Source organism: Lactuca saligna, chromosome 8 (assembly GCF_052625555.1).
Source record: "Lactuca saligna cultivar CGN05327 chromosome 8, ASM5262555v1, whole genome shotgun sequence".
NCBI lineage: Eukaryota > Viridiplantae > Streptophyta > Magnoliopsida > Asterales > Asteraceae > Lactuca > Lactuca saligna.
This window is the reverse complement of record NC_136424.1, coordinates 263573131-263590135: the sequence shown is the minus strand read 5'-3', so window position 1 is coordinate 263590135 and position 17005 is coordinate 263573131. Positions and strand designations below refer to the sequence as shown.

The 17005-nt window shown below is 37.6% G+C and overlaps 2 protein-coding genes and 1 pseudogene across 2 annotated transcripts; 2 read left to right on the top strand and 1 right to left on the bottom strand.

Annotated features, from left to right (window-relative positions):
* Positions 1-2992: 2992 nt before the first annotated feature.
* Positions 2993-6077, top strand: LOC145012340 (receptor-like protein EIX2). Its single transcript, XM_078971136.1, has 2 exons — positions 2993-4113; positions 4174-6077. Exons 1-2 carry the CDS (start codon positions 3046-3048, stop codon positions 6022-6024), a joined length of 2919 nt encoding a protein of 972 aa, XP_078827262.1. The 5' UTR covers positions 2993-3045; the 3' UTR covers positions 6025-6077.
* Positions 6078-8315: 2238 nt separating this feature from the next.
* On the top strand, positions 8316-11551 carry LOC145011187 (receptor-like protein EIX2). Its single transcript, XM_078969845.1, has one exon. It carries the CDS (start codon positions 8404-8406, stop codon positions 11374-11376), a length of 2973 nt encoding a protein of 990 aa, XP_078825971.1. The 5' UTR covers positions 8316-8403; the 3' UTR covers positions 11377-11551.
* Positions 11552-12660: 1109 nt separating this feature from the next.
* LOC145010642 (uncharacterized) lies at positions 12661-13427 on the bottom strand (annotated as a pseudogene).
* Between the last annotated feature and the right edge of the window lie 3578 nt (positions 13428-17005).

Genomic DNA, 17005 nt, shown 5'->3' with positions numbered 1-17005 from the left:
TTAGTTCCGGACTTTGGTCCGATGCAGGGGACAAGGTCCCAGTCAGTTCCGGACTTCGGTCCGATGCAGCTAGTTCCAGACTTCGGTCTGATGCAGTGGGCAAGGCCCAGTATGTGCTTATTTATATATTGTATGGTATGTGGTAGCTTGGGGGAGCTCACAAAGCTTCGTGCTTACAGTTTCAGTTTTGGTTTCAGGTACTTCCGCAAGCAAAGGGAAGAGCTCGGGGTGATAGCATCGCACACACCACAGCTTTAGCTTTTATCCTGGGAATTGATTTAGTTTGTTTTGATTTGACATAGTATGATATAGTTTTCCGCACAGTGTTTTTATTATGTTTGGGATACATCACGTATGGTTTTATGATATGACACTCAGATTATGGTTTTGGTTATATTGAAAAACAAAATTTTTGGGTCGTTTAACACCATCACATACAGCCCCAACCACCTCTACCCCTGCCTCGGCTATCTCATCACCACTTTTCCCACCACCAGCAACTAGAACCCTTCTAGATATTGAACCAACAGCTGCATCTCCTAAGATAATTCCACCCACTGCCCCATCCCAACAGCCCCCACCTTCACCCATACACACCGCACCTTAGTCTCCTACACAGCAACCAACCACCTGCTCATCAAATATTGATCCGCCTATTGTATCTGTCACACCTTACCAACAATGAAACCAAAAACGGAACTCAAAATACTTCGACAACAACCTCATAAATACTACCACCCTACATCCAATACCTACAACCCTCGAACCTACTACCCATAATCAAGCTTCCAAAGACCCGAAATGGAGATCTGCAATGGACTCCGAGTTTAATGAACTCATTCAAAACAATACTTGGGAACTAGTTCCTGCCTCCACTCACACACCCATAGGCTGCAAATGGGTTTTTCGAATAAAACGCAATCCGGATGGCTCCATCTCTAAATATAAAGCCCGCTCGTAGCCAAAGGTTTCTTACAACAATATGGCAAGGATTAGTTTGATACCTTCAGTCAGATCACTAAACCTGTTACTCTACGCACTTTTTTATCCATTGCTCTTTCCAACAATTGGCCGTTAAGACAATTAGATGTTAACAATGCATTTCTTCATGGTACACTTCATGAAGAAGTATTCATGACACAAGCACCTGGCAACACTGATCCCAAATACCTTACTCATATTTGCAAACTCAAGAAATCCATCTATGGCTTAAAACAAGCCCCACGGGCTTGGTACATCGAACCTACCACCTTAATTCGGTTTGGGTTCGAAAAATCGTTAGCTGATGTGTCACTGTTCATTTACCAAAATAAATCAATCACTTGCTACTTCATGGTCTACGTAGATGATATAGTACTCACCGGTAACCATTCCCACTTTCTCGATCACTTTATCACTTCTCTAAGTGCAAAGTTCTCTCTAAAAGATCTTGGTGCATTACATCACTTCCTTGGTGTCGAAGTTATTCCTACACCCACTGGTTTGTTTCTCTCTTAACACCGACACATACAAGACATCCTTACTTAGTTTCACATGGAAGGTGCTAAGGAAGTCACCACTCCCCTTAGTGCCACTGAACCTTTATCCATCACCGATCAGTCCCCCACCGTAGATGCTACTTCGTATCGTAAACTTGTAGGTTCACTTCAATATCTTGCATTCACATGTCCTGATATCTCCTTTGCTATCAATAAACTTTCCAAGTTCATGCATAATCCCCATCAAACTCATTGGCAAGAACTCAAGCGTCTTCTGCGTTATCTTAAAGGCATCATTCACCACGGTCTTGTTCTCAGTCGAAACTCGTCTCTCACTCTTGCGTTATCTTGAAGGCACCATTCACTACAGTCTTGTTCTCAGTCGAAACTCGTCTCTCACTCTCTCGGTATTTTCTGATTCTGATTGGGGAGGTGTTCACAGTGCAGGTAGATCAACAACTGCTTACTTACTTTATTTGGGTACTAACATTGTCTCATGGAAGTCAACAAAACAAAAATCAGTTTCTCGCTCATCAACGGAGACCGAGTACAAAGCTCTTTCCAATGCTATTGTCGAACTCATATGGTTAAAGAATTTACTACAAGAACTGGGTATCACACCTACAACTACTCCTACATTATTTTGCGACAACACTGGTGCTACTTATTTGTGTGGAAACCCTGTTTATCACTACAGAATGAAACACATTGCTTTGGATTACCATTTTGTTAGGGAACAAATCTCTTCCGGTCTTCTCAAGGTTTTTCATGTCAACTCTCAAGATCAACTAGCGGATATGTTAACTAAGCCACTCGCTCGTGCTCCATTCCTCCGAAACAGATCCAAGATTGGAATCTCCGATGGATCCTCTATCTTGCGGGGGCGTATTAAGGATATACAGTCCGAGCCCATTAAACAACATCAATAGCAGCCCAATACATCAGTCTATGAGCAATCTGAAGATCCGATCCAAGGAGCTGATACAACACATTTATAATTCCCTTTGTATATTCAAATGTATAGTCAATTAGATTCTATATTTGTGCCTACGGAATCGCTCTCTTCCAGTTGTATAATCTGTTGTAAATAGCCTATATAAGGCATATCCATTAATGAACAAATTAATTCATTCGATCATACAATTATTTCTCTATATTATAAACATATAATACCAAATATTAAATTTGAAGTTACAGAAGTTATCCTCTAGTGATCTTGACACGTCAACTTGTTAGTCATTTACAAAATATTATACATTATCTTTGATTTCTAGGGAATATAAATGCTTTTTTGTTGAATACTAAGTCATATTCAATTCATATTCTGTAAATAAAATTTGGCCAGATTCAATTGCTTTGTAATGGGGAATAGACAGGCCACACAAGAATAAAATTTTGTCATTGACTTCCAAGTCTTCCATGGCAAGAAGCTGATATTCCTTTATGGATTTATATATCAACCTGGTCCTCCATCATAGGAACCCATCACTTCATCTTAACAATCCATCCTTCTACTCCAGCTCTTCCTTTCCAATCTCTAAATTAACTAACCGAATTAGGGTTGATAATGGGGAATCAAAGGGGTTTGGGGCTCCATCTCAATTTTGTATGTGCTTTTCTATTTGCAGGAGCCACGTATACTCCTTGTTTGGGTGATCAAAATACCAGTGTTACTGTTTGCTCTGAGCAAGAGCGACTTGCTCTTCTCAAGTTCAAAAACAGTGTTGAAGATGGTTCTGGAATGTTGTCATCATGGGTTGGCAATGACTGCTTCCTGTGGGAAGGAATCCACTGTAATGGTGTCACTGGAAAGGTAGAAAGCCTTCATCTCAGAGGAGATTTTGATGTTTGGCGTCAAGGCTACAAATACTTAGTTGGTAATGAGATGAAGTCTTCTTTGGCAGAGTTGTGGAATCTCAAACACTTGGACTTGAGTGGGAATTATTTCCAAGGAAGTCAGATCCTTAAGTTCATTGGATCCTTGAAACAACTGGCCTACCTCAATCTCTCTCATGCTTATTTTGAAGGTATTATTCCTCCGCACATTGGAAATCTTTCTGATTTAAAGGTTCTTGATCTCAGTTCAAATGGAGGTCTGAAGGTAGATGACATGGCATGGACCTCTGGCCTTTTGTCACTTGAGCATCTCGACTTGAGCGAAGTAGATCTTGGGGGAGCACGAAACAGGGACATGGTGTTTTACATGATTCCTTCCTTGAGAAAATTAAGTTTGTGGAGATGTGGACTTTCTAATGCTGATTTTGGTCCTTTTCTTAATTCCAGTAGAATACTTCCCAACATCAAACACCTTGATCTTGTCGGCAATTCTTTCCAAGGTCCACTCCCTAGCATTCTTCAAAACATGTCATCATCCCTAACATTTCTAGATCTTTCAGGATTCAATCTTAGTTTGGCATGGAACTTTGCAAACCTGCTAAGCATGATACCTTCTTTAGCAGAGCTGCATTTGTCAGCTTGTGGGCTCCATAAGACGCATCTATCTTCCCCTCGTCACAATTTCAGCACACTTTCTAACATCCAATACCTGGATCTAAGTGGAAATTTAATTCATGGCACATTTCCGTCTGTCTTCACAAACATGAGTTCCCTGAGAGCCCTTGACCTCTCAGGAAACATGCTGAATTCATTGGTTCCTATTATGCCTAACCTTTTAGATCTTTCCCTTTCCTATAACCAGTTAACCGGTCGCATTCCTACGTTCCTTGGGAATCTTTCCAAACTTGACCTTTCAGGTAATCAGTTAAATGGCTCAATTCCAGAATCTGTTGGAAATCTAGCAGGTTTAACATATTTGGATCTAAGCTCCAATCAGTTAAAAGGCCCCATTCCAGCATCTCTAGGAAGACTTATTTCATTACAATCAGTTTCGTTGGGTTCAAATTTCTTGAATGATACCATTCCAGTTTCAATTAGGCTACTTTCCAAACTCCAGCATCTAGATATTTCTAACAATTCTTTAGAAGGAGTAGTTTTTGAAGCCCATTTTGCTAACCTTTCAATGTTGAAGCATTTGTATGCTTCTCTTAACACCAAGCTGACATTTAATGTTTCAAGTGACTGGATACCTCCATTCCAATGGGAAAATTTTCAACTCCATTCTTGCAATATCACAAATGGATTTCCACAGTGGCTTCGAAATCAAAGAAAACTTTGGATGTTAGTGTTATCCAATGCTAGAATGTCAGGACCTCTGCCTGGATGGTTGCGGAAGATGCCCATCATTCCTCACTTAGATCTCTCTCACAACCAACTTAGCGGACCTTTGAAAAACCTTCCTAATGTGGCAACTTATGGTCGGTATCGATTTGGTCCTTCATTGTTTCTGGAAAATAATTTTTTCAGTGAGTCGATTCCAAGTTCATTGTGTAGAAGGAGAGATTTGGTATATCTTGATCTTTCCAAAAACAGGTTAACAGGTAAAATTCCTACGTGTTTTGTGGATCTGCAACAGTTGTATACCTTGATACTTAGCTCAAATTGGTTGTCTGGTGTCGTCCCAAGTTCTGTAGCTCTTAATTCATTACATCAGTTAAAATTGAACGACAACAACTTTGTTGGCGAGCTTCCTCGAGAATTAGCGAATTTACTATATTTAAGTATCTTAGATTTGGGTGATAATAGATTGTCTGGAAATATACCCGAATGGGTCGCAGAGAACCTCGCAAATTTGGTAGTTTTGAGGTTACACAAAAATAACTTCACCGGAAGAATTCCGCAATCATTACGCAAAGCTTCACATCTTCGAATTCTGGATGTTGCAGACAACAACTTAAAGGGAACCATCCCTCCTTGTCTTGGAGAATTGGATGCCATGGGTAATGATCACGATTATGGATACTTTCCAGGTAGCTTCTTGGACGATGACGAAAATGTTGAGCAGGTCATGAAAGGTGTTAGTCTTGAATACACAACAACTTGGGATTTGGTTTATAATATGGACCTTTCAAGCAATAAAACTGCACTTATCAAGTTGGTGGGTCTCAACTTGTCTAATAATCATCTCAGCCGCTATATTCCAGACTCCATCGGAAACATGACGGAGTTAGAATCTCTTGATTTATCTGGAAACGAGTTAAATGGGATGATCCCTCCGAGCATGGCAAATTTGACCTTTTTGAGCCGTTTGAAATTGTCACACAACAACTTGTATGGACGAATTCCAACAGGAAGGCAACTGCAGACACTTACAGATCCATCGATATATGAAGGGAACAAAGATCTCTGTGGACCTCCATTGCCTAACAATTGCTCAAAACCTGGAGAAGTCCCAACAAGAAGCAAGAAGAAACAAGGAGCATCTGATGAGAAGACTGAGGTATGGCTGTTTTACGTGGACATAATTTGTGGTTTTGCAACAGGGTTTTGGGGAGTTATTGGACTTTTGTTGTTCAAGAAGCAGTGGAGATGGATCCCTTTCATGTTTGCTGAGGAAACCATGGACAAGATATATGTTGCAATCGTGGTAAGAGTTAACAAGATCACGAGAGGAAGAGAAGCCGTGCAGGTCCTTTGGAATCAATCGTAGCTTTGCTTTGTAATACCGATAGTCGATAGATATTTCACTTAATTTGGATTTTGTTTTTTATAAAATACCCTGCCCTTTCACTCTGGACCTCTTATGCTCTCACAAAAGGTCAACAACCTGCTGATGCATTTGTGGCTTTTCATGTTCATGGCTATTTCTTGGATGAACACACACACACACACACACACACACACACATATATATATATATATATATATATATATATATATATATATATATATATATATATATTGGTTCTGCTGCTTTGTTTGTCGTATTTTATCTTTCTATTTCAGTTTTTTTTCAGGCTTCAAATCATAGTTGATTTAAATAACATAATTGTAAGGGATATCACTGAATTCACCAAAAATGAGGGCTGTTTGGAGTTTAGACAGTAAATGACCACCTTTTACACATTTATCACAAATTGACCAGTGACCACTTATTTCACAAAAAAAAAAAAAAATTTAAATTACTTTTACAACCATTTTTCGTATAATATGATAATTTTGCACAATGTATTTTATGAAATCTATTTTCATATTTTACAAGTTTACCTATTTCTTGCATTATAGATAGGCAAAATAGACGTGCACTATTTCAACACTAATTGGGCGACAAATTAACATCATTATGCACTATTTCAAGACAAAAGAAGCTCTCCAAGACTTGTTTTCAAGGATTGACTTTCTAATGAATCAATTTTTGCAAACCCGAAAACCATACTTACTAATTTTTATTTTAAGGTGCACTTATACATTAATAAGTTATGTCCTTAGGTGATATGGTCATGAGTTTTTTATACCTTTTTCAGTAGGCAGTGTCTCTTGTCTAAGGAGCAGTGCCTGTCCTTTTATACCATGAAAACGATACCATTATGTACAATATTTTTGCTTTCAGTTAGCTCCTGCAGTGATGATTCTTTATTGCTATAAGTTTCTTCGTGCACAAGCATTCCATTCTTTAAATATTTAATATATACCCCAAAGGCAATTTTTTTTCTTTCTAGAATATTTCATCTCAAATTCCTTCTTTAGTCATGTATTCAACTGCTCTAGAAAGCTATTTGGGAGTTCTAATTGTATTCAAATAATCAAAATATATGGAAATCATAACAAAATTGGAACCAAATACTTCTATAAAAATGCATGGCCAGATAGAACAACTTGTATATCCGTACTTCAACAAATATTCACCAAGGCGATTGCACCCCATTTGACGTTGTTTTGATCCATATAAAGATATTTCTTGATTTGATCAAATCGTGCTCTCGGATTGGGTCTTACATCATACATGTTTCTATTATTAGTTAAACTACCATGAAATTAAATGCAACAAAAGGGTACGACTGTCATTTCATCTAATAAAGTTGATGATAATTAATATTTTCTTAATCTGTTTGCTTTTTGTCCGTGGACCATATTTTTGAGATAGAAAGAGTATAATCTTATCCATTTCCAACTACATGGTTCAAAATTGTCACGTCTAAGTTCTAACACAACCGTAATGAATTTGACACAACAACTTTGTTATTTATTGATCATTTACAAAAATATTATGAATTATCTTTGATTTCTCGAGAATATAAATGCTTGTTTGTTGAATATTGTGTCATATTAAATTCATATTTTGTAAAAAGCTTTGGCCATATACAATTGCCAATGCAACGGGGAATAGACTTGGTCATAAACCACTTATTTTGGTCAAGATAAGACAATTAGCCAATGACCACACCCAATAATACAAGTCTTTCATTGACTTCATTCATTCCAAATTCTGTCTAATTCAAGTGGATATGATGCTTTGCCTTAACCTTGTATTTTAAGAAACAATGTTTTATATCTGAGTGTCCAATTAAAGTAATAATAAAAAAATAGACCAAATGCTGTATGCAATATTAAGGTGTCAAAAAAATAATGACAAAACATATACGTGAACTGTGAGGTCTACTATGAAACTAAATAGAACTCTTAATTATGTACTAACCTGTGATCAAATTGACTGGTAACCTTGAACAATAAGAAAATTTCAATGTAAAGTAATTATCCTCTATCGGGCTTGATATATCAACTTTGTTAATCATTTACAAAAATATTCTAATTTGTCATTGATCTATCGAGTATAAAATGTTTGTTTGTCAATTACTGTGTTTAATTCCGTTTAATTTTATAAGATTTGTGGCCAGATATAATCACTTATTTTGATCAAAAGAACAACAAATTAGCTATAGGACCACACACGACAATATAATTCTGTCATTGACTTTTAACTCTTGCATGGCTTTTAAAATCAACCAGTTCCTTCATTGTAGCAACTCATCACTTCATCTTTCTACTTCCAATTCAGTTTTCCAATCTCTAAATTGCTTTACTGTTGCTAATGGGGAATCGGAAAGGTTTGGGGCTCCATCTCATTTTCGTATGTGGTTTTCTGTTTGCTGGAGCCACATATACTTGCTTGGGTGATGGAAATACCAGTCTCACTGTTTGCTCTGAGAAAGAGAGACTCGCTCTTCTCAAGTTCAAAGACAGTGTTGAAGATCCTTCTAGAATGTTGTCATCATGGATTGGCAATGACTGCTGCCTGTGGGAAGGAATCCAGTGTGACACTGTCACTGGAGATGTCGTAAGCCTTCATCTCATGGGAAATGATGAAGGCTACTTAGTTGGTTATGAGGTGATGTCTTCTTTGGCAGAGTTGAGACATCTGAAATCCTTGGATTTGAGTGGGAATGATTTTCAAGGAAGCCGCATCCCAAAGTTCATTGGGTCCTTGAAACAGCTGACCCACCTTAATCTTTCTCAAGCTGGTTTTCAAGGTATTATTCCTCCTCACATTGGAAACCTTTCTAATCTAAAGGTTCTTGATCTCAGTTTAGGCAAACGCACGTGGGGGCTAAGGGTTGATGATATGGCATGGACTTCTGGCCTTTCATCGCTTGAGCATCTTGACTTGAGTCCGGTATATCTTGGCGAAGCACAAAACAGGGACATGCTGTTTTACATGATTCCTTCCTTAAAAGTGTTAAATTTGTGGGGATGTAGACTTTTCGATTCTGATCTTGGTCCTTTTCGTAATTTGAGTAGAATACTTCCCAACATCAAACACCTGGATCTTGGCTTCAATTCTTTCAATAGGCCACTCCCTGGATTTCTTCAAAACATGTCATCAACCTTAACATTCCTGGATCTTTCTAACTTTAATCTTAGTCGGACATGGAACTTTGCTACCTTGCTAAGCAAGATTCCTTCTTTATCAGAGTTGCATTTGTCATCTTGTGGGCTTGATAAAACGCATTTATCTTCCCCTAGTTATAATTTCAGCACACTTTCTAACATCCGACACCTGGTTCTCAGCCAAAATTCGATAGAAGGCCCATTTCCATCTGTTTTCACAAATATGAGTTCCCTGAGAGTCCTTGTCCTCTCAGGAAACATGTTGAATTCATCACTTCCTATTATACCTAACCTTATAGATCTTGATCTTTCCTTTAACCAGTTAACCGGTCCCATTCCTACACACCTTGGCAATCTCTCCAAACTTGACCTTTCTTCCAATCACTTGAATGGTTCAATTCCAGAATCCATTGGAAATCTAGCAACTTTAACATATTTGGATCTAAGTTCCAATTGGTTAACTGGTCCCATCCCAACATCTCTAGGAAGACATATATCTTTACAATTCATTCGGGTGTCTTCAAATTTGTTAAATGGGACTATTCCAGTTTCAATTGGGCAACTTGCCAAACTTCAATATCTTGATTTCTCTAACAACTCTTTAGAAGGAGTAGTTTCTGAAGCCCATTTTGCCAACCTTTCAATGTTGACGTACTTGGATACTTCTTCTAACACCAAGTTGAGATACAATATTTCACGTGACTGGATACCTCCATTCCAATTGGTATCACTTCTACTTCGTTCTTGCAATATCACAAATAGATTTCCGCATTGGCTTCGAAATCAGAGGAACCTTCATGTGTTGGATTTGTCTAATACTACAATTTCAGGACATCTGCCAACATGGTTGCGGAAGATGCCCATCATTGGTTACCTAGATCTCTCCCACAACAAACTCAACGGACCTTTGATAAACCTTCCTAATGGAGAAACTTATGGTCGGAACTATAAATTTCCGATATTATTTCTGGAAAATAACTTTTTCAACGAGTCAATTCCAACGTCATTGTGCAGAAGGACGGATCTCGAATATCTCGATCTTTCCAGAAATAGGTTAATCGGTCAGGTTCCCAAGTGTCTTGAGAATCTGCAACATTTGCGTACCATGATACTTAGCTCAAATCAGCTGTCAGGTGTAATTCCAAGTTTTATGGCTCCTAATTCTTTAGAGCGGTTAAAACTGAATGATAACAAATTTATTGGTGAACTTCCTCGAGAATTGGGTAATCTACGAGTTTTAAGTATCTTAGATCTGGGTAATAATAAATTGTCTGGAAACATACCAGAATGGTTCGGAGCAACACTTTCATATATGAGAGTTTTGAGGTTACACAAGAACAACTTCACCGGAAGAATTCCCGAGTATTTGTGTAAAGGTTCAAATCTTCAAATTTTGGATGTTGCACACAACAACTTAAAGGGACATATTCCTCGATGTCTAGGAGAGTTGAATGCCATGGTTAATGATGGCGGATATAGGTACTCTGCTCCTCCCTCTTTCGACTCTGATGAGAATGTTGATCAGGTCATGAAAGGTGTTGATCTTGAATATACAACAACTTGGGATATGGTTTTTAACATGGACCTTTCGAGCAATCAACTTGTTGGAGAAATACCTGTCGAGCTAACTGCACTTTCCTTGTTGGTGGGTCTCAATTTGTCAAATAATCATCTCAGTGGGGGTATTCCAGACACCATAGGAAACATGTCAGAGTTAAATTCTCTTGATTTATCTGGAAACGAGTTGACTGGTGTGATCCCTCCGAGCATGGCAGATTTGACTTTTTTGAGCCATTTGAATTTGTCTCACAACAACTTGTCAGGACGAATTCCAACAGGAAGGCAACTGCAGACCCTGATTGATCCATCGATATATGAAGGGAACAAAGATCTATGTGGGCCTCCACTGCCTAATAATTGCTCAAATCCAGGAGAACACCCAACAACAAGCAAGAAGAAAAACAAAGCAGCTGAGGAGCAGATCAATGTATTGTTGTTATATACGAACATAATTTGTGGTTTTGTAACAGGGTTTTGGGGGGTTATTGGAGTTCTGTTGTTGAAGAAACAGTGGTCAAAGAAACTTTTCAAGTTTGCTGAGGATATGATGGAAAATATATACGTTGTAGTCATGGTAAGAGTTGCCAAGATCAAGAGAGGAAGAGATGCCGCATAGATCCTTGGGAATCAATGGTTGCTTTGGTTTCTAATATTGATATTTTGCTTTTTATATATACTAGTATTTGGATTTTGTGTTTGTAATATGGATGTTGTTTAAAGGTGTCAGTTTTGAAAATATTTGTTGGATTTGTTATTTTATACAAGATCAAGTAGCCGGTTTTATTTGATTACTATTGAAATGAATTCCAAAACCTATGATTGGCTGGATTTTGACATGAAATGCACTGCTATGTAACTCTCGACCTGCTTCTGCTCTCACAAATACTTGCTGCTGCATTTGTCTCTTTTAATTAGCATGGCGTCAAGTTAGGATTTAGGTAGTGGCTTTTTTTTTTTTTGCTGCTGTATTTGTTGCTTTTCATCTATCAAATACCGTTTTTTTGGAGCTTAAATTCATAGTACATTTCAATGCCATAATTATAAGGAAGATCAATGAAGTGATCAAAATCAGAGGTGTTTGGACACCAACTTACCATCTATTACACGTTTATTAAAAAATGACCACATATTTTGCAAAACAAGTGATTGTCAAATTACTTTTACGAAAATATTCTGCACATTAACTTTTTGGGTAAATGTTACTGTAACCCAACGAACATTCAGATTTTGGTTTAAATGGTCCCTTGTGATATTTTTTTGCATTATAAGGGAACGAATTCAACTCTTATCGGTTATTTTGGTCAAGTCACCTGTAATAATAGGTTACTGATGTCAAAAAGAGTACCACATAGAAAATAATATGTTGATTTGTAATTATATATCTCTATATCGGTCCTAGTCAACAAATATTGGTCCCCACCACCTTCTTCCCTTATTTCCTTCTTCAGATCGTCTCATTCCCTCCTTTCCATCCTGGTTTTCTTTCTAACATAAATGAAAGCATTTTTTTTTATCTTGGGTATGAAATTGAAGATGAAGGTATCCCTGTCAAAATTAAACCCAAATCAAACCTCACCATTACTTCAGAAAAATAAAAACATCATAGGTTTGAAACCTATGACCGCCCTGTTTACCGAACCCTATATATTGTTGCTTTGGTTACCGTCAACGATGATGCCTCCTTTTTTCGTTGCTCTGCTTCATCTCTACTTTAGCCACCAGCCGGTGAAAGTCCTCCCCTCCCCTCCACTCACTAGTTGACCCTTCCCACTACCCAAATCAGATCAAGATTGGGAGAGATCAGGGGATGAAGATCATGTGTTTATGGCTGGACGATGAAATTAAGCCTAAATCAAACCCCCACCATTAAAAATTGAACCCAGATGAAATTAAGCCAAAATCAAACCCAACGTCCTGAATGTTCAAGAAAGAAGAAGTAGAGCTTTACGAGCATATGATGGATAGTCCTTACAAGCAGTTTTTGGATCAGCCTTAGGAGCTTCAAGGCCTCCTCAAATTTCCTCTCTAACAACAGTTTTTTGATCAAATTCTTGTAAGTCGCCTGCCATGGTTTCACCCCACCTGTCTTGTCTCAGTTATTTCAACAAGCACCTGGTGTGCTTCAATAGCCTTGTTTTGACTCAATAACCCATGTACCAAAACATCCAAAAGATCTGCATCAGCCTTGCAACCTTTCTCGATCATGTTGGCGAAAATGATTAGAGCTTTGTCAACTTCATTGGCTGAACAGTGTCCCTTGATTAGAATCGTCCATGTCTTGATGTCAGGATTGCAACCATTGGCTTGCATTTCATCGAGCACCTTGGCTGCATCTTCTAGTCTTCTGGCTTTGCATATACCAAAGATTAATTGGCTGTAGGTTATGTTATTGGGTTTGTATCCTGCATCTTTCATGGCTGTCATCATCTTCTTGGCTTCATCAAATTGAGCTACACTTGTTAATGATCTATGAATACCATCATAAACGCTTGTTGAAAGAGAGTTTCCCGTGGCTTCAAATTTATTTACTACCCGAAAAACAAGATCCAAATTTGGTGAAATGTTGCCTGCAATGGTTTTTAGAAGAACACTACAATGTTGAATTGAGGGCTTGTAAGGACTATCCATCATATGCTTGTAAAAAATCTGGTTGAGGACGCTCGACATCACAATCATGGGAGGTTAACGAAACGTTGGAGTCTATTCACGTTTTTGGCAGGGTCTCTTGACCTAGATCTGATTCATAGAGGTTGCAATATAGAGAAATTCATCGATCCCATAGAGGGTCATTGTGACGTCTCAAATATTTAGACATGTGGCAAGTGAAGTGGCCTACTTGTCTAATGGTACATGATGAAAAAGAAGGGGTTCAACGGGTGATCCTTTCACATTTTTGATAATGGCATTTTAAATTCTGAAAACATGAATTCGTTCCCTTATAATGCAAAAAAATATCACAAGGGACCATTTAAACCAAAATCTGAAAGTTTGGTGGGTTACAGTGACATTTTCCCTAACTTTTTAGTGATTTTTTTTTAAAATTTTATAAATATGCAAATTTTTTGCAAAAATAGACTGCGAATTTTTAGTCCGGCTATTCATAGGACTGTTTTGCAAATCCCTTTTTGCGATATAAATGTGTAACTTTTTTTTTTTAGTATTTTAGTGATTAGCATAATTCGAAGCATATTAAATCTAGTATTCCACTATTTAAACTTTTCTTATTTTAGTATTCAGAATTTCCCAAACATTTAGACACCTTTAATGTGGTTATCTTAAGATTTGTTGGGGTTTAATAAGATGATGCAAGCAACGATCATATATATTAGAGGACGTGATTAAAACAAAGTACTTAAGTATTAGAGGACGTAATTAAAACAAAGTACTTAAGATCTCAAATATTTGAGACACAGCCGCGTGGCTAAAATCTCAAATATTTCAGCCCTTGCTCTACGAATATATGCCCTTGATGCAACCATTTATTACGAAAAACCCCCAAAATTCGGACCCCAGAGAACCAATGACACCCAAGATCTAGTTCCAGGTTTGAAAATAAGACTTCTGAAAAGTCAGAACATCAACCCGAAGCATAGTCAAAGGTCAAGCAGCTCACATGTGACAGAGGGTTCAAGACCAAGAACGAGATAAAAGAAGAGGAAGAAAAACTCTGATGGTCGAAAAAAAGTAGTTAAAATTTGCAGCTTCTATTCTTTGTAGACTTGTAAATGCTAGAAAGATAGCTTTGATTCATTGATGCACATAGTGATCGAACAAAAGTTGAAACTGGACAGGTGTAGTATTGTGTTTTAAATATTTGTATGCTTTGTGTTGAACGTGGAAACGTACTACATTGCTTTGGTGCCATTGTGAAAGTTTTGGGAAAAGAGGCCCACACCCCGGCCAAATAGAACCAGGGTGATTTCTAGAGGCTTACATTGGTTTGGAACTATGATGTTGTACTGCGTCCAACATGTATGAGAATGGGTCTGAGTCTCTGAGATTGATGCTAATAAAACCATATTGTTAGTTTTTGTCCCATGGGAAAGTATGGAATAAAGGTGGGACAAAGACTCGTTCTTGAACTCGAGTAACTGTAGGTCAACAAACCAACAAGAAATGTTTTCAAAATAGTAGCAAACTTCCCCATGAGACTCCCTTTAACAATAGCAAAAATACGATTTCCCGGGGATTATCAAACAAACAAATAGAGGATAAATTTCATACTAATGTAAACAGAAGCGAGGAAACATAGATATGAAAAATTACTATCTCATGATCCATTAAAACTATATCAATGTTGTTTAATTACCACATATTTACGTATGTATGCTGGTATCATAACCGAACAAAACGTCCCTTGAACCTTCAGCCGTCCGTATATGTGTTAACCTGACTCAACAAATGATATTACAAACTCATAACAATTACAACAATGGAGATTTAGTAAGACACAACACCCACCAGTTACATAGCGAATTAATGACACAATTAAATAACCAAAAACTCCAACCATAACCCCTTACAGTACATGAAGATCAAAAGTTGCCATTACAACTACACATATTATTCACCATCACATCCAAAGCTAAACCATAACTGCAACCAACCAAAGAGTCACATATAATTGAATGATACGTTGCAAAACCAAGACAACCTATACCCGATTATTCCTAGATCAAGCTCATTCATGCACTCAACATGACATAGAAGTTCTCTCTCACTACAAGAAATATACCCTTTAGCGGCGACACTATTACCGGCGACTTTAGATATTGTCGCCGCTAAAAACCAATGTCGCCGGTAATTAGGCCTGTCAAATCGGGCCATCGTATCGTGTTTTTGTCTGACACGACACGACAATGTTTTTTGTAACACGAACACGCCATGACACGATGTCGTGTTTTTTTTCACTAACACGAAAACGAACCAATTAAAAAACGACAACACGACACGACACGACAAAGATAATATTACCTAACTATTATTTTATTTAATTCATATTTAATCATATATAACACGATAAAAACAACAAACACGAAAACACGACAAATACATGCTCAATCGTGTCAATTTCGTGTGGATTTGTAAACACGAACACGACACGACATCGTGTTTTTTAAACTTGACACGAAAACAAATTCGAATTTTGATTTCGTCCCGATTTCGTTTCGTGTCGTGTATTTTTGTCGTGTCGTGTCATAAATTGACACCCCTACCGGGTTGCCACCCGAATCTGCGCTTTCCCCCTCTGTTACATCTGAACCATTCGATGAGATATCCAATCCAACGGGTGGGGTGTCTTATCCTGTCTAACCTAATACCGACAACATATATGTCGCTGTTAAAGGTTAAAAAAAATCGCCGCTAATAGTTCACTAAAAATGACGCGGTACCCTTCCCTCCAGTTTGTCGCCGCTATTAGTGATTGTCGCCGGTAAAGGGTTCCCTGTCGCCACTAAAGGAGTCGCCGCTATTGCCTCTCGCAGATAAAAAAAAGTGCACGCAGAAACCCTCCATTCTTCTTCTTCTTTCTGTTTGCTCCCAGTTTCCTTTCGCCATTTCACATTATTCACCGTTTTTCTCTTCAATTTGCTTGTTCCAAGCAAATTTCTCTCCACATTGTTCCAAGCAAATTTCTCTAGGTGTGGTTAAAGCTTTTGGGACCAATTTCTAATTCCATTTCTTGAAGAAAGGCAACTTGATTTAGTAATTTCATTTTTAATTTGTATGCTAATTTCGATTTGTAGCTTCATTTAGTGATTGAATGGTAATAAATTGTTCATATTCTTGTTTTTGGTGGTGTTGTTTTGGATTAGAAGTAAGTTGTTCAATTTCTTGTTTGTGGTGATTGAATGACAATTAGTTGTATAACTTTCACTTGTAGTTTAGCCTTTACGGACATTTGATGATTATTAAAAGCTGAATTTGATGAGTAAATTGCAATAAATTGTTCAATTTCAGTGATTTTGGTGGTGTTATTTAGTTTTTTCGGTGAGGGTACTTTCGGATGAAGACTAGTTTTTCTGGCTACATATCCGTTGATTTCCGCCACTACAGGTTCTATTATTTCATTTTTTTTTGTGAATTTTGTATTTATATGTGAAATTATGTGAAAATTGTCATATATGAAAATTAGATAGTATATTTCGTATTTGTTTGAATATATGCCAATGTAAGTGTGTTTGATGTATATGTGGTATATTAGTATTTGGTAGAAATTATATGTATTTGTTATAAGTAGGATG

What these genes read in the sequence shown, in the direction of transcription:
- LOC145011187 (XM_078969845.1), top strand. Translation starts at nt 8,404, where the DNA reads ATGGGGAATCGGAAAGGTTTGGGGCTCCATCTCATTTTCGTATGTGGT.
- LOC145012340 (XM_078971136.1), top strand. Translation starts at nt 3,046, where the DNA reads ATGGGGAATCAAAGGGGTTTGGGGCTCCATCTCAATTTTGTATGTGCT. An exon ending in CCCTTGACCTCTCAGGAAAC is followed by an intron (nt 4,114 to 4,173) that starts ATGCTGAATTCA and finishes CTTTCCTATAAC; the next exon opens with CAGTTAACCGGTCGCATTCC.